Source organism: Ctenocephalides felis, unplaced genomic scaffold, assembly GCF_003426905.1.
Source record: "Ctenocephalides felis isolate EL2017-DRISC unplaced genomic scaffold, ASM342690v1 CF-g0.4_SCAFFOLD_01886, whole genome shotgun sequence".
NCBI classification, from domain to species: domain Eukaryota; kingdom Metazoa; phylum Arthropoda; class Insecta; order Siphonaptera; family Pulicidae; genus Ctenocephalides; species Ctenocephalides felis.
Window position 1 is genome coordinate 109754487 of NW_020538040.1, and position 19488 is coordinate 109773974.

Consider the following 19488-nt stretch of genomic DNA (forward strand, 5'->3'; position numbering starts at 1 on the left):
ATTTAACAATAAAATTTGAAAGTAGACGGTAAATAATTTATAACCAGTCATCACTTTGATTCTTACGACGTCGCTATCGGGAGATAAACGGCAATGTTTAAAAGTCTACAATAAAAGTATTTTTGTTTGCTGTTTGATTTTTTGGTTGCGAACACTGTTTTTTATTTTACGAGACTTTAATATAATTTAAGTAAACGTTATTAACTTCTTAGGGTAAGTTATAGTAATCGCAAAATATCGAAAATGAAAATTTTAATATATCTTTACATTTCAGAGGTTTCTGAACATTTGGGCATACCTTATTTAGATAAAATGGATGTATGTGTGTGTTCGGATACAAATTTTCGCCGACAATAGCGGAAACACGAATCAATTGATTTGAATGATTCAGAAAACGTTTGATTTCTAAGATAAGCTGATTAGTTTTTGGACAAGATAGCTGTTCAAAGATTGCTAATAATGGCACTTTAGTTTTTAAGAGAACGGAGCGTCAAAGTTTAATAATTCAAAAAACAATTTACTTGTATTGACAAAATGAAGAACTGATTAATTTTTTGGAAAGGCAGATCTAGCGGTTTCAGAGATTGAGTAAAACCAATGGTGGCATCCATCGTGCCTTAAAGCAAATCGCTGGTACTTCCCGTACCAAAAGTTTTAAAAAAAGAGTCATTTTTTTATAACGTCGAAATAAAATAGGTTTTAAAGATTTTTTTTGAAAAAAAAATAGATTTTTATACTTTAAAATATTTTGGAAATTTTTAACATTTTTTTCAAGTATAAACGAAATATTGAAGCGTCTGAGCTCCGCGTTGAAGTATAAAGGATAAACATTGGCACGGAACCCATAAAAATGTAAACTAAATTTATTCTTATTATTTAAATATCTATAAAATATGTGATATGTTTTGTTACATGTCACATATTTCATAGATATTTTGTGTGAAAGATGTGCTTATGTCTAATGATCATTTTTTGTCCGTAAGTTATAGTAATCGCAAAAAATGGAAAAAAAAAATTTTGCTTATCTTTTGTTCCAAATGTTTCTGAACATTTTGGCATATCTTAGAAAAAATTGATGTATGTGTGTGTGTGCGGATACATGCTTTTGTCGACGATTTTGCGAACACGGTTTAATCGATTGAATATTTCAAAAAACATTCGGTTTCTACTGATAAGGAGATGTGCTGATTAGTTTTTGGCAAAGTCAGGTGTGGCCGTTTTGCAAAAAGTGTCAAAAAGTGGTATTTCATTTTTTAATATTATTGACGAAATGAACAACTGATAAAGGCAAGTCTATCGTCTTCGGAGATTCAATAAATAAAGTAACTAGTGGCATCGTGCCTTAAGGGAAATTGCTGGAACTTTCCGTTTTGTAACAAAATGTTCGAAAAATATTAAATGTTTTTAGATAGATTATTATAAATATTGTAACACTGTTTAAATTGCTGAAACTTCTCGTATCGCAACAAAATTTTCGAGAAATATTAAATATTTTCAAATAGATTATTATAAATATTGTAACATTAGTTAATATTTATAAGAATTATATAAACTGAGTTGCAACGTAGAACTTATTTCTTTATAGTATGTATTAAGTATGTGTAGTATATTAGAACTTTAGTCAGAATTAAAAATAAAATCTGATCTATTTTCGATATACAAAAAATTATTTTTTTTGAAAAAAAGAAATTGAAACAATTTTTTTCCAAAAGCAATTATTTTGTTAAAACAATCAGAATGTTTTTTGAATCATTCGAACGTTTAATTAAAATACGGGAGGCGAGCGTTTAATTAAGACAATTTGCCATAGGGTACGATGCCATGCGCCGCACTAGTTTTTTAACATCCCGTAGGGCATAGCAATAGATTAATCTAATAAGTGCTTTTTAAATTTAGCTGCGAGCGTATTCCACAAACAACTCAGCGTATATTTTTTCAAAAACTTTTGAATTTTTTTTTAGATGGTTGACATTTTTTATTTTTTTAAAAAACGTGTTTTTTTAATTGTTCTAGAATTTAGAAATTTTTGAAAATATTCCATTATTTTGAAAATTTCGAAATAATTTCAAATTTTTGTAAGAAATCTTTTTTTTTTTAAATTTAGATATATTTTGAAATTATTCAAAATGTTTTTTTGAAAATGGTGAAAAATTTCGAATATTTTAATTTTTTTGAATTTTTTTCTGTAAAAAGCATTTTTTGCACACCATCTACTCAAGCAAAATGTTTTTTGAATTAATTTAATGATCCGTTTCTTCAAAAAATGCATAACCTTTTTTACACCCTTTGCGCTCCATGCCTCCGAAACTGTCGAGAATGTCGATGACATTTATTTGGGCCAATTACGTAAATTTTAACTAGTTGGTATTGGTATTTAGCCTTGAGGCAAGTTACATGAACTTCCCGATATGTGTAAATAATCGACTTAATCAATAAAATATAAATTAATTTTTGAGTGATTAATAGTATTCTTAGTGGATTTATTACACATCATTGAAAACGAACGAGCACTCTATACCAAGTAAATCATCTAATTTTCATTTTAACAAACGTCAAAAAAACTACTCATTTTCTCAAACTTTGATGAATTTTTAAAGTTAAACTACTTGTCGTAAGGCCGTAATATAATATTTCAGTTCTATAAGACCATGATATATATCGCCAAAAAAAGTTCCATAAAAATCGTCTAATTTTTTTTTCAACAGTTAATTACAAGAAAACGGCTCGGTAGATTTTCATCTAAAACTTATCAATATCATTCCCTACTAATATCTTTCGAACAGTTTTTGATTTGTCAAAATCGATTCGGTAGTACGAGCTTAAATCTAGACAAAAAATTAAACACTTTTTCAAATCACAAAGAATCGGCTCGGCAGATCGTCGCACTAAACTGAGAAAAGATAATCTACGTCAAAATACATCGATTGACTTTTAAATTTTTGAAATTGGTCTAGCCGTTTTTGAAAACGTCGATGAAAGTTCTAGTTTTGTCAAACGTCAAAAAAACAATACTAATTTTTGCAAACTTTGACAAATTTTCAAAATTAAACGACTCGTCATGGGGCCGTAATATTTTAGTATGATCTAGAAAACCATGATATCTATCATCAAAAAAAATTCAAGAAAATCGTCGAAATTTTTTTTTTAACACTTTGTTACAAGAAAACGGCTAAACTTTACCAAAAACTAATCAGGTCGACTCCCAACCAATATCTTTCAAATGATTTTTGCATTTTCAAAATCGATTCAGAATTGCGGGCTAAAGCGTGGACGAAAATTTTTTCACTTTTCTGCTATTTACTAAGAAACGGCATTGCTGATCGTTGCGCAAAATCGATAAACGCTAGTCCTGATCGAGATACATCGAATGGCTTTAAAATTTTTGAAATCGGTCTGCTCGTTTTTGAGAAAACGTCGATTTACGGCAAAAAATCTGTTCACATACACACAGGGCCGAATTTAGAAATTTGGCGCCCTGGGTCACTGACAAAAATGCCGCCCCATCCCTAAATTTTTACTTAAAATAGTTTATATATATATATATCATTTTTCTAAAATTAAAATAACTATTTGATTGCAGAAATTTATTACGCATTACATAGTGTAAATAGTAGTGCTTGGCATCGTGCCTTAAGATAAATTGCTGAAACTTCTCGTACCAAAAATTAAAATTAAAAAAAAATTAAGCAAACGGCCTGCTTTAGCTGCGTACAGACGAGATAAAGAAGCGCGTAAGCGCCGCCTCGCAGAACAATAGATAAATAATTATACAGAACCCATAGAAATGTAAACAAAATTTATATTATTAAAATATCTGATAATTTGATGTGCATATGGCTAATGATCATTTTTGACCGCCAAATGTTTCTCTTTCAAATTTTTTATTGGATCACAGAAACTGCTAGCCCTGCCTCCCACAAATTTAATCAGTTCTCCATTTTGTATATATATGTAAATTTCTTTTAATGATATTGGACGGTCCGTTTCTCAAAAAATGAATTATTATTTTGGGCATTTTGGCCCGTATTTCCGAAACAGTTGGACCTGTCTTGGCCAATAACTAACCAGCACGTCTCGCTATCAATAGAAATCGAATTATTAAAATAAAATTTAATTTTAATAAGTTTAATAAATGAAACTTAATAATTTTCAAAAAAATTCTAAATATAAAAAAAAAGTTTTTTTAAATTATCATTTCAAAGCTTTTTATAAAATGTAATTTTCAGTACGGAAAGTTTCAGTAACTTGCCGTAAGGAACAATGGCATGCGTCACTGATTTAATTTTTTTCGGCGCTATGAGCTTGGAAGTGCACAAATTCGTCATCTTAAGAGGGCCCGAGATCTGAAGAACATATTTTTCTTAAACTTTCAATTCACTTGCAATCTTTATATAGCCAAATTGCCAAATTTTGCATTGCATTTGTATAATGTTTTGTTAATTATATTTCTTGAAATTAAAAATGTTATAAAAAAATGAGTTAATTATATGGTATAGAATTTTCTTCCCACTATCCCTATTTTGCCGCCCCCGAAAATTTGCCGCCCTGGGCAGTAGCCCCGACTGCCCCAACTGTAAATCCAGCACTGCACACACACACATACTTTTTCCAAATTTGGTCTCATTCGATTCAGAATGGCTTGAAACGTCGAGAAAACATAAAATTAGCAAATCGGATTTTTTGATGAAAACATAAACTTCTCCTTCGGGAAGTTAAAAATTAAAAATCTTGGTACAAAACCAAAAAAATTTGACACAAATGTGTACACATTATTAAAACATTTATTAATTTGATGTGCATTGTCCAATGAACATTTTTGACCGCCAAAATGGCATTTTTTTAACTTACTTTTTGAGAGTTTACAATCGCTGGACCTGCCTTTTGAAAAAATTGAGCAGTTCTTCGCTTAGTCAATATGAATAAAATGTTTTTTGATTTATTCAAATCGACCGCTTCGTTCTCTCAAAAACTGAATTACTATTTTTGGTTCTTTTTGCTTCGTAACTTGGAAACGGCTAGACTTGTCAAACAAAAACAAATCAACACGTTTCCTTATCAATACAAATCAAATTAAATTATTCAAATTGGTTAATCCGTGTTCCAGAAAGTCGACAAAAATTTGTATCTGCACACACACGCGCCCACACAGGTATGCTATAATATTCAGAAACCTTTGAAACGTAAAGTTATATAAAACGTTTTATTTTCGTTTTTTGCGATTACTATAACTTACCCTACGGAAAGTTAAAAACTTAAATTGAGCATCATTGCTGCATTTCAAGCAATTAATGTCAAAAAATTATGAAGTAAAAGTACTTGACATGACCGTGTCTGCAATAATCATGGATGTTGCCTCGAAGCGTGCATCTCCCGTTGGCGTGCGGTGATCCGGCATCACAGGGAAGCGACGCAGGGACTAATACCGCACGTTGACGGCGTCCGCACCGTAATCCCTTACTCAATCAACATGTCCGACCTGATCACACGGCAAGAGTAGAGCGACAAACACACACAACACCAAATTCGTAAAATGCTAGCTATATTCAAATGATGAATGACTAAAGTGCCTCTACTCACATTCACAATCAGTCGGGGAGGTTACGAAAAAATATGCACACTGAAATCACTGCAAATAACTAATTATTTCTTTTGAATCACTCTAATCGGAGCGCCGTACTCTCATTATTTGTAATTTTCACTCCGAATCTCCGAAACCGCTAGACTCCCTTCACAAATATATAATCAATTATTCACATAATATGAATCGAATGTTTTTTGAATCATTCTAATTGGATGTGCCGTTCCGTTGAAACTAGTTGTTTTTGCGCTTTTTGCTCTATTTTTCGGGAATGACTGGACCGGCCATTGCCAAAAACTAATCAGCACATTACCTCGTCAATACGATCACTCAAATCGATGTGCATATGTCCAATGAACATTTTTGACCGCCAAATGGCATTTTTTTAACTTACTTTTATTGAGAGTCTATAACCACTAGACCTGCTTTTGCCAAAAACTAATCAGCACGTCTCCTTATATCAATACGAATCGGAAGTTTTTTGAATTATTTGAATCGGCTGATCGGTGTTCCCAAAATCGCCGATAAAAATTTGTATCTGCACACACACATACATACACACACATACATCCATTTTTTCTAAGGTATGCCAAAATATTCACAAACCTTTGAGACGTAAAGATATATAAACATTTTCATTAACGGGAAGTTTTCGATATTTAAAAAAAATGTTTGTTTATTAACATTTTCTTTGAAATCTTAAAATATAAATAACTTGTCTTCCCGAAAAACCCAACGTTTTTTCTGACTGTTGACACAAACGAATTATTCGATGCGAATGCACCATTTTTTCAAAAACTGTAGTTTTTAGCATTGTTAGCTCCTTATCTTCCACACGGGTAGACCTGTCGTTGCCAAAAACTAACCATTACGTCTCCTTATGAATGGGAATAAAATGTTTTTGGAATTATTAAATATATATTTATGTAAAAATGAACATCGTCATAAGACTTATGTTTATATAACATGCAAAAAGCATTTAAAGATAAATATATTATTTGTTGTGTACTTTAAATTTGAACTTTGAAACATTGTGGTCGAATAGACAAATTCTTAAACACTTACATTAAGCCCATTACTATTAACCGGTAATAATAATATAATGGGGCAATAACAGAGCAGTGAAAATGTTAAACTATTTGCCGTGCGACCAGGCGCATTCTACACACAAACAAGCAAGGAAGAATTATCGGAGATTCTGTTATAATGCCATTCTTCCCTGCTTTGTGTACATGCAAAACACGCCCGATCGCACGGCAAACAGACAAACATTTTTAGTTTTTACTACCAGTTTCCCATAAATATTATAGATTATCCAATTACCATCTTACCGCAAAGTAGCCCACTTTGCTCTTTACGCATTTCGCAATTCCGAGCAATCCCTTCTCGATACTGCCACTGAATTCCCTCTTGATGGCCTCCTCGATGTCGTGTCCGGCCAGTCTCTCGTATTTGGCAAACACCTGCCTCAATTGCTGATAGGACCTCGTCACCAAAATAGAGTTGAAGGCGCTCTCGTCAATGCCCCATTGGCCCTCTCCGGCGTCCACGAGCGCCTCGGCGTCGGCTATGGCAGCGCCCTCGTCCACGCCTGAACTTTCGTCACGGTTAGCCTGGCACAGGGACACGCACAGACGTTTTAAGTGTCCTGAAACGTCACCTTTCAGGTCGGATTCCAAAGATTTGCCATAGAGGTTCTCGTATAATGCAGCGATGGTTGTGCACGTGCACAAAATTTCAACGATTGCCTCCTTGTCGGTTCCAAGTCTCGAACCAGTCTGAGTATTCGAATAGGATGACCCTTCTCGCAAAAACCGAATTCCCACTTACTGTTGTTTTTTGCTCCATATATCCAAAACGGCTGAAACTGTCTTTGCTAAAAGCTTATTAGTACGCCTCCATATCTATAGAAATCGATCATTTTTGAATAATTCTAATTGGTGTATTTGTGCTCTCAAAATTGTAGACAAAATATCGTTTGCACACCAAGCCTCACATACACACACATACATCATTTTTTTTTAAAAGATATGCCAAAATCTTCAGAAACATCCGAAACATTTTATTACCATTTAATTATAAAGTATTATAATTAAATGTATATATTATAATTATATATATATATATATATATATATATATATATATATATTATAAAGTAGATTGTTTGAACTGTAATTGTTCTTATATTGGCCAGATTTGTCAGAACTTAGATTAGGACTCAGGTAGCATGAATTACAATGCGAAAAATAGATAATAAAAAATTTAAAAGCACGCATGTGGATCATGCTAATATCAACAACGATAAGTTTGAACCCCAAGTCTTATTCTATGAGAAAGACTTATTTAAATAAAGCATGTCAGTATCAATGTGTATATATATGTATATATACATATATATAGCGAGAGGTTTTTTAGTGCAGTAAACGGATCGTTTTAGGTCTGAATTTTTTTATTGTGCTCCGAATTTCATGAAATTTTGGAATTAGGTTCATCTTACCCTCAAGTTCAAAAGTGAAAACAATTCGGGTTGCGCCACCACTCCCCGGGGGGATGACACCCATTCTAATTAATTAATTGTGTAATTACATTTTTTCAAAATAACGTCGGAAATCGATATAAGAATTAATTATAAGAAAAAAATGTCTTTTATAGTTTTTCAAAAAAACTAAGACTTTTCAAGTAACTGGCCACTAAAGATTCATATAGTTTTTGCGTTATCTTCGTTTTTTTTGCAAATATCTCCTAAAATATACATTTTAACGAAAATCATGCAATAAACAAAATAATGTCAATAAAATTCTTAATAAATTGGTATTACATAAAGTGTTCTAGAAAAAATATTAAGCAAGATTTGAAAGAGCAAAATCGTTTTTTATTTCGTTTAAGATTTAATTGTTGTATTTAAAGCCATCTAGTGTCGAGGTTTTACATTTTATGCATTTTGGTAAATTGGGTTTTATAGTGCTCAACATAAACTTTAAAATGAGTGATGTTACAAGTTTTTTGCGTGTAAAATGAGTGAGCTATCATGCAAATAAGAAGCAAATACTAAGTTTTATTTTCTTTTAAATCATATGGTTTAATGAGCGCCATTTCCACCAGAATTAAAGTAATTCACATTCCATCTAGAATTCACTTCATTATATACATCTTGATGGATTCTAGCAGATTCACTACTTTAGTACAAACTATTTCCAGAAAACTCACGATTTTATAAAAACTTTGTTTTCCAGTTTGCGCGGCCGCGCAGTCTTTAAACATTTATAACTCTGTCAAATTTTGTGTGAAAGAAAAATAATAAAAAACAATAATAAGCCAGAAAGATTATATTTATACGTAACTTTTATTCTTCAAATCCACTAGTAATAATTCCCAATACAATAGTTCACATAAAGTTAGTTTAAAATACATTGCACTCACAATTAACAGATGTATCAAAAATATTTGCAATTTTAGAAATACAATTGAAAAAATCACAAACTGGCTTTATCGCACAGTGGAAATCGATATTTTTGACTACTTTTTATATTTGGAAACAATTAGAAACAATAAACAGTTCAATAGTTTAAAACATTCGTATACTAACAAATTTAATATAATAAGCTACTACAAAATAAATTGGAAAATAACAAAATAATTTTAGATAAAAATATTATTGATAAATGGTTAAAAAATTATTCTTCTATCGACATACCAGACAGACTATTGTACATATTCGCTTTAGTACCTAATTTTTCAGTTCCTGCTACTTGTCGTAATTTTAACTTTATTAAATTGCTCAGTAATTTAGAATATGGTCTACAACAAATTAAAGATCCGAAAACTAAAATTCACACTAGAAATCTTTTTTGTAAAAAATTCCTCTCACATATTAATTCCTTTAATATCAAAAATACAACTCACGATAATATTATTAGAGACCATAAAGCTTGCAAAATATTTCTCAAAAATCATCCGGATATAGTGGTCACTAAAACGGATAAAGGCAACATCACCATTATCATAGACAAGCAAGACTATATAAATAAAATATCTGAATTATTACTTAACACTAACACTTACAAAACTACCAATAACGATCCAACTGACTACATGAACCGTACGATCCAACTGACTACATAAACCGTATGTGCCATAAATATTTAGATAAACTCACAGCAAACAAACAACTATCCATAGAGATAACATCTGACCTGAAAAATTTACACCCATATTTCCCCATACTTTATGGCCTTCCCAAAATCCACAAAAATAATTGACCTTTTAGACCAATAGTTTCAGACATTAATACCCCTCTATATTCATTCAATTCAATGAACTCGTTACTGACTTAAAACACAAGATAAATTATATACCGGACAACTACAAACTAATTGGCTTAGACGTAGTCTCACTTTTTACTAATGTACCTCTAGACCTTATTTTAGATGCTATAACAACCCGATGGGATCAAATTTCCCCGTTGACTTCTTTATCTTTGCACTGGTTCAGGGAAACTGTCAAGTTCATTGTCTCTAACACTTATTTTGAATTCAATGGCTCTTTCTATTATCAAATTTTTGGGGCGCCAATGGGGTCCCAAGCAAGCACATCTCTAGCAGAAATATCTTTACAACTTCTTGAAAATACAATTTTAAAACATTACAATAAACATATTTTTTATTACCGTTATGTAGATGACATTATCACTTGTATCCCTAGTGATGATGTCACTATGATAATTGATCAATTTAATAACGTCAATAAAAAATTAAAATTTACAGTAGAATTAGAGACAATGAACTCGATAAGCTTCTTAGACATAAAACTTATACGTACTACGGATAACAAACTAATAACAAGTTGGTACCAAAAACCAACTAACTCTGGACGTTACCTTAATTATTTTTCTTATCATTCACTCAAAATGAAAATAGGTACTATAATAAATCTAACTGACCACGCAATACTTCTATCGGACAAAACATTTTGGGACAACAACATCAACTTAATTACGAAAATTCTAACAGATAACTCCTATCCCTTAAAACTTATAAACTCCGTAACCAGTAACAGACGAAGATACATTTTGAACAAAATGAAAAATTCCACAGTACAAAACGATTTACCTGACTCAGAAACTCTTTCTGGTGTGATATGTTTGCGACATTAAAGAATTGTATGTTCCTTGGAAAAAACTTTATTATAAATCTGTACTCCGACTTGTAAACAATTTTAGTACAACGACTAGTACTATTTTTACCAAAACAAAAAACCCTTTTAATATCGAACGACTTAGAAATCTCGTCGATCAAATTAATTGTCTAGATTGTAATTTAATTTACATAGGTGAAACAAGCTATAACTTAATGAAACGTTTACAACAACATAAAAACAATTAAAAAAATCCAAGGCAGTTTAAAACTATGATAGCAGAACATATTTATACTTTAAAACACATTATGGACTTTTCTAACGCGACTGTACTACAATTCGAACAAAATTTATCCAAACGAAGAATTATTGAAGGATCTTTTTTAACTATCTACAGCAATAAAACAATAAATAAGCGGAATGAACTTAACACGCTGTGCGACACAAACCTCTTTTATTTAGATAGTATTTCCAAATTTTTCACAAAACAATAAAAACGACGCGCAAAGGATTCGCAATTCGTTCTACATATGTGTAGAATCTTGGTAAAAAATATTTTTTAAAAAGTCCTTTTTCCATTATATCTTCAACCAGTCTACGAACAACACACTATCCAATTGTGATTTTTTAAATTAGTGTTTTGTGAAAATATTGTGTATTATAAGTTTAATGTTTATAATACATAGAGTAGTGCATTACCATATCTTGATACCATGGATTATTAAAATTTTCCAATTTAACACTAAGAATAACTAATTATAAGTACTATTTACTATTTTATTATTTCTTTTCACTCCAATTCAATTGTTTTAGTTTTTATTTTTATTTTTAGTTTCCACTGAATGAAGGCTTAGATTATAGCCGAAACGTATGGATTTAAAATAAATTTTTGAAAGAAATTTCTGTTTTTTATTGATGTTATGCCCGATTAGTAGACTTTGTTAATGTATATATATATATATATATATATGTATATATATATATATATATGTATATATATATATATATGTATATATATATATATGTATATATATATATATATATATATATATATGTATATATATATATATATATATATGTATATATATATATATATATATGTATATATATATATGTATATATATATATATATTTATATGTATATTTGTTAAATTTTTATAATTTTGATGTTGAGATATGTGAGATTCAGTCTTCAGGGCAATACATCAACTAAAAACTTGTATGACTTTTAAAACAATTTTATTGTTTCCATACGTTTCGATACATTGTTTTGTGTCAACTTCAGTGAACACTAGTTTGTATACATACATATGCTGTTTCAAACGTTTGATAAGGTTCTGCTTAGAAGGTTTGATTCGTTCTAGCTTAGAACGAGTATCCAATATGGTCTATAAAATATTTTGCAATGACTGTGATTCCACCTATATTGGCGAAGCAAGACAGAACCTTATCAAACGTTTGAAACAACACGATAATAACTCAAAAAACAAAAATCAAGGGCAAACAATGATCACAGAACATTTAAAACTAAATAATCATACGTTCAATTTTTATGATGCAAAGGTTCTTCATCACGAGTCGAAAGTCTCACAAAGGCGTTTTTCTAAATCGGCCAATATTTTTTTGGATAGAAATTGTTTAAACAAACGTACAGATACCAGCTTCATTTGCGAAAATTACCAATATGTTCTAAATAATGTTTCACAATTTATATCAAATACCTTACACCACTGTGTGCACGGCACTATCACGCACAACATGTGTTTTTTCTCAAAATTTTGACCTCAGATTTTTACAAAACTTTATTCTTGTCTAGCCTGCCTCGGAACACGAGTGCTTACATAAAATATTCTATTTGTTTTTTTTTATTTTTTATTGTTTATAAAAAAGAAATTACTGACATTTGGTGCTTGTTCCCAATATTAATTTTTACAAGCTGTATTAATATGTGAAAGTGATAGTCTAAGAAATTCAAGTAAGTAATGTTTTGCATTTTTTAATTTAAGGCTCAGATATAATTAGTCTATCTCTTTAGTTAAACCTTTTCCTTTTACTATTACTTATGTATATTCAATTTTTAACGTTACTTTCTGTTTTGTTTTTTTTTTTTAATTGTAGAAACACTGACGATGACGTAGAATTTTACGTCGAAACGTATGGAAAAATAAAGATGTTTTAAAAAAATCTTTACCTTACTTATTTTTTACTTGATGTTACGCCCTTCAAGAAATCAATCATATATATATAGAATATTATGATATGAGTGGAACGAATACTAAATGTTTAATATGAACAAAACAGCACTCAGATTTTTTTAACACAACTTTATTTTATGATTACAAACGTTTCGAGACCAAGGTGTGCCTCATCATCAGTGTAATTTCAATAACAGTTATTTATTAATAAACATTCTTTAATATTTTATTTAAAACTATATTTTGACTTTTTAATATAAAACATCAACTATTCCTTGCATTGGCAAGTGACAATTGTTTCAATCAATGCTTGACACGGTACTCCTACAGTGAATTGAAAGTTTGGTATAATATTTAACTTTTTTATATGATTGTTGACCCTGGTTTGTACGACTTTTTTTGCCACCTTACTCAATGTATTGAGTAGTGCGATTGGACAATAGTTTGCTGGAATATTGTTTATTTTACTGGGCTTATGTAATGGTATCATGATTGAATTCATTCATTGAGCTGGAAAATAGCCTAAAATCAATATTTGATTTATTACTCTTGTTAGAAGTATCAATGCTTTATGCGGCAAGTTTTTAATTATGATGTTTTGCAACCCGTCGGGACCTGGGACTTTATTGTTTTTGAGTGTTTTCAGTGTGTTTATTATTTTCTTAACTGTAACAATTTTTGTCTTGGATCTACAGTAAGTAGTCTTAGAAACGAATGATTTTACTGCATTTTTTACTTTTTGGGAAAATAAGGTGTTTTGACTGTCGGAATTTGATCGGTAATTATTTTTAATATTTGTTTAATTGGTAATTAAAATATTTTGTTTAGCTAGTGCTTCGGTTTTTTGAATTTCTGTTGAGGCCATCCCCATATCACAATCAAGGGCAGGTATTCGTGGAAGTCGCTTAGTGATGCGCTTTATAGTTGGCCAAATATCATTCGGATATGTATTTATTTTGTTCAGCTTGTCAGTCCAGCAGTTGTTGCGATATTCCCATACTTCTACATGAATTATTTTTGTTAGCTTATTCACATGGGATTTTAGGTGTTGATTTTTGGAAACTTGCCAAAGTTTTTTACTTGATTTTTAAATTTTATTTTATTTATTATGTCTTGCGGTAAGCAGTCAGCAATATATTATTGTGGATTACTAAAAAGAATAGTTAATTTAATAGCGTTATTTATCGAGTTTGTTAAGTGTTCGACCGCTCTATCTAAGTCTTCTTCTTCAGTTATTTGCATTATGCGATTGATATTTAAGTTTATTAATTTTTAACTTCCCGTAGGGCAAGTTATAGTAATCGCAAAAAAATCAAAAATGAAAATTTTTATATGTCTTTACGTTTCAGAGGTTTCTGAACATTTTGGCATACCTTAGAAAAAATGGTGTATGTGTGTGTGTATGTATGTATGTATGTATGTATGTGTGTGTATGTATGTGCGGATACAAATTTACGTCGACGATTTCGCAAACACGGATCAACCGATTTGAATAATTAAAAAAACATTCGATTCGTATTGATAAGGAGACGTGCTGATTAGTTTTTGGCGAAGGCAGGTCTAGCCGTTCCGAAGATACGGGGCAAAAAGTGCCGAAAACGGTAACTCTGTTTTTAAGAGAACGGAGCGTTCAATTTAAATAATTCACTTAAAAAACATTTCACTTGTATTGACAAGATGAAGAATCGATATAATTTTCATGAAGGTAGGTCTAGCGGTTTCGGAGATATGGAGGAAAAAGTAAAAAAATGAGCCATTTGGCGGTCAAAAATGATCATTAGACATATGCGCATCAAATGATCAGATATTTTATAGAGATTTTAACAATAAGTATACATTTTGTTAACATTCCTATGGGTTCCGTACCAATGCTTATGCGTTAGACGGCTTACGCGTATTATATTTTGTCCCTATGCAGTTAAAGCAGTACGATTGCTTTGAAAAGAAAGTTCAGATCTTCCACAATATGTCAAAATAAAAAAAAAAAAAAATTTCTCAAAAAAAAAAAATTAAAAAATTTTTTTTTTTTTTTTAAAAAAAGTGATTGTTTGTCCAATTTATAGTTTCTCAAAAATCTTATTCTTTCAAAGTAATTTTTTTTCAAAAATGTTAATTGTTTTTAAAAAAATAATAATTTTTGGTACGGGAAGTTCCAGCAATTTGCCTTAAGGCACGATGCCTTAATTGCCTTAAGACAGAATTCCACTTACAGCTAGTTTTAAATAGAATCCTATTGGTTTTTGCGTAGTTTAAATACGTTGTATTGTCAGACTCATAGACGGTTTATTTGCTATTTATTTGTAAGAAGACTGGATTGTGGTCCGAATTTAGACATGGTAGAGATGTCGGTTGAGTTGTTATATGTACATTTTTCGATAAAGCCAGATCAATAGTACTATTATTATGATGCACACATTGAGCAAATCTAGTAGGAGTATCTGGATAATACAGCTGAACATTATTTACTGTATTATTAATATATTTGCATAGTTTGTTGCCGCTGTTATTATTTCCTCTACATTTCCACATTGCTTGTTAGGCGTTGAAGTCACCAGCTTTCATGTGTTACACGAAACATAAATAGAAATGATTGTCAGTTTAGAATTTTTAATAAATATATTCATGGCAGTCGCTTCAGTGTACTTCAGTTCTGGTAAGTTGAGTTGTTTATGCTTAATGCAACGTCTGACAAGTATGGCTGTACCTCCTTATGAAGAGTTTCTCTATCTGTTCTATACACTTTGTAATTTTTAATATAAAAAGTATCTTTCTTTTGTAAATGTGTCTTATTTATGAGGACTATATCTATGTTCTTATCTTCAAGTAGTTCAATAAGTTCAGCTCGATTTTTCTTGCGTTAAAGTAAATTATAATAATGCTATAGGTTTAGTTCAAGGCCATGATTTTAATGAGTCGAGTATTAAATGATATTTTTCACTATAGGTCTTTGCTGCCTTGAGGGCTGTCGATAATGTGTATAATTCCTTGAATATTGTTGCCACATCTGGATCTTCAAATGCTGATTTTATATGTTTTGCTGCAGCTAAAATCCCTTCTGTCGTGTTAATGTCCGGTGTTGCCAAAGAGTTCATAGCTGGATTTTGGGGTCTGGATTTGCATTGTTCTTTTGCCTCGAAGATGACCGCAGAATAGGTCCTTTGACACATGAGGTGAATTTGCAAATTTATTTTTCTTTTGCTCTTTGTACTTGAGCAAGTATTCACAACGTGAATAGTTCGCAGAGTGTTTTTCTCTGCAGTTGATACACTCTGCTGGTTCATTGCTAGTTTTGTTACACTGTCCTGGTAAGTGGTCTTCAGTTCATTTTACGCATCTGTATTTTAATTTACAATTGTAAGAAGCGTGACCTACTGTTTGGCACTTTCTGTATTGTTTAATGTCTAGTGGTTTATAGTTCTCCCATTTGAAAAGATGGTCGTTGATGTTATTCATATTTTTTAGAGTATTCATATCCTGACTATTGTCCAGTATTATTATGTAAATAGGTAGTTTGATTGTATGCTCATCCGAGTGTTTTTTCTTGAGCTGAATAATTTTTTTTACTAGTATGTTGTTTTCAATTAGACAGTCATGAACTTCCGTATCTACAATGTGTGGGTTCAGTCCAATAATAGTAATTTTTTTAGAGAAATTGTCGCTGGTGGAGTAAAGAGTATAAAATAGAAGATTTATTTCTTTAAGTTTGTTTTTAATAATTTTATGTTCTTTTATATTGGTAGTGTAAAGTTTATGTCTGAATGGATGCATGTATTCAAGAGTAAATAATATTTTGGTAGCGTCGTTTACATACTTAATAGTTTTAGGATTAATTGTGCTTCTGATAATGATAGGTAAAATTTTTGTAGAAACTTTTTAATGGATGCATTTTCATTACTGTTATTATTGTTTTAATTTCTTCTTCTTTTTTAGTTTGAGACTGTTTGAAAATCGTTCATGTCCATGTTATCTCTGTCTATTAGAAACTCGAAACTATTCGCAAAAGAAATAGTACTTGTGGTTTCTTTCATTATATTTTGGGTAAGATCTACATTATTTAAATTCATTTTCAAAGATTTTCTGGAGATATTCCTAGGTAAATCTTTGTTACCTTCTGTTCCTCCTGTAGCTGAATCCAGTAGCGTAAACTGATCTTGGTATTAGTTTCTTCATTGCTGCTTTAACACTAAAGACTTTTTACCATCACAATTTTTGGTTTTCCAAAGATCCTTCTTCTTGTTTTTGCCTTTCCACTTCGACATCAGCCACAATCCGGGAACATTTCGAGCTTTTCAAATATCTTCCACGCCAATACACTAAGTATCAATCACCGTGTTCTGACCTCACGCCTCCCCGTATCAGTATCTGCCAATTTTTGAAGTATGTGAGTTTGGTGATGATATATATTTTGATGAGTTATTTTGATTTGGGCAGTAACACCAAGTAAAAAAAACTAAAGTAGTTTTGAAATACTTTATTTATCCATATCCGTTTCGGTCTTCGTCGAGACCGTCATTCAGTGGAAAATAGAAAATTAATTATACAAAAATACACTACACTATTACACATTAATTACAATGAATATATTAATAACTGGAACATTTAAACTAATTATTTTTGACAGTTTTTTGTTACATTCTAGTGTGTACAGATTAACTAACGTCTAAATACTGAATTTTCAGTGTTTAGACGTTACACACACACAGACGTGTTTGTGTGTGTGTAGATACAAATTTTCGTCGACGATTTCGAGAAAACTGATCAACCGATGTAAATAATTCAAAAAACATTCGATTCGTATTGATAAGGAGACGTGCTGATTGGTTTTTGGCAAAGACAGGTTTAGCCGTTCTAAAGTTACGGGGCAAAAAGTGCCAAAAATAGTAACTCGGTTTTTAAGAAAACGGAGCGTCCGACTTTAATAATAAAAATTCAAAAAACATTTTACTTGTATTGACAAGATGATGAACTGATTTTGGGAAGGCAAGTCTAGCGGTTATGGACTCTCAACAAAAATAAGTTAAAAAATTACACATTTGGCGGTCAAAAATGTTTATTGGTACATCAAATTATCAGATATTTTATAGAAATTTTACCAAAGTGTACCCATTTTGTGTAAACTTTTTTGGGTTTTGTACGAAGATTTTTAATTTTAAAATTCACGTATATAGTTATTCGATTTGTATTGATAAGAAGCCGTGCTGATTAGTTTTTGGCGAGGGCAAGTCTAGTCGTTCCAAAGATACGGTGCAAAAACCAGCAAAAACGGAAACTCTATAAGAGAACGGAGCGTCCGATTTTAATAATTCAAAAAAATTTTACTTGTATTGACAAAATCAACAACTGGTAAAACCCTTTCTGGGATGGCAGGTCCAGCGGTTATGGATTCTCAATAAAAATAAATTCAAAAATGTCATTTGGCGGTCAAAAATGTTTATTGGACATATGTACATCAAATTAAAAGATATTTTATAGAAATTTTAATATTGTGTAAACATTGTGTGTAAATTTTTTCGAGTTCCGTACCAAGATTTTTAATTTTGGAGTTTATTTATATGGTTCAAACAAGTGTTCTCGACATTTTCGTCAATATGGAATATCCGATTTGAATGATTAAAAAAACATTCGGTTCGTACTCGATGACGAGGCGTTTTTGCAAAAGGCAATTTTGCTGTTTCGGAGGTATGGAGCGCAAAAGGTCTAAAAACGGTTAAGCAGTTTTTGAAAAAACGGATTCGATTAATTCAAAAAACATTTTGGTGTGCAAAAAATGCATTTACAGAAAATTTAGTAATTTTGAAAATTTTCAAATAAAAAAATCTAAATTTTCAAAAAAAATCAGTTTCAAAAAATTCAAAATTTCAAAATTATTCATCATTTTCAAAAAAAAACTAAATATTGAAGAATTAAAAAAAATGATGTCTTACAAAAATTTGAGAATATTTTGAAATTTAAAGGAAAAAATTTCTAAATTATTAAAAAATTTCTAAATTATCAAAAAAATCAAGTTTAAAAAAGTAGACTCTTGTAAACGTACACATAAGTTGTTTATAAAATACGCCCAATTTAAAAAGCACTTATAAATTCACAGTATGTATTTATAATAAATAATATATTTGAAAATCTTCAAAACAATTCTTGATTATTTTCGTTTCTCACGGTACGGGAAGTTCCAGCAATTTGCTTTAAAACACGATGCCATGCGCCCCACTAGTATTAATAACTTCCCGAAGGAAAATTTAATGTTTTCATAAAAAAAAAACGATTTGCTAATTTTATGTTTTCTTGACGTTTCAAGCCATTCTGAATCGAATGGGACGAAATTTTGCAAAAGTATGTGTGTGTGTACGATTTATGCTAAAATAAAACACACTGAAAAATTGTTAGATAATAAAATTGTGCATAGTTCAACTAAAGACATTATTCCCAAACAATAATTACCGTCCATTGAAGTACCCAAAATCTCAGGTGATATTCACCAATGGCCATTATTCTATGAAACTTTTAATTCACTAATTCATGAGAATACCGAGTTAGATAATGTATCAAACTTCCATTTTTTAAAAGGGGTATTATAGTGTCC

General features: G+C 30.7%; 1 protein-coding gene across 1 annotated transcript in view; it reads right to left on the minus strand.

The window, feature by feature from the left end:
- LOC113375684 (annexin B9-like) overlaps positions 1 to 15437 on the minus strand; it is a 29273-nt gene extending 13836 nt beyond the window's left edge. Inside the window, exons 1-2 of the mRNA XM_026615619.1 lie at positions 15276 to 15437; positions 6910 to 7356 (exon numbers count right to left, since the gene is read on the minus strand). Of these exons, the coding sequence (XP_026471404.1) occupies positions 6910 to 7356; positions 15276 to 15437 (609 nt within the window). The remainder of the gene's footprint in view (positions 1 to 6909; positions 7357 to 15275) is intronic.
- Positions 15438 to 19488: the final 4051 nt, after the last annotated feature.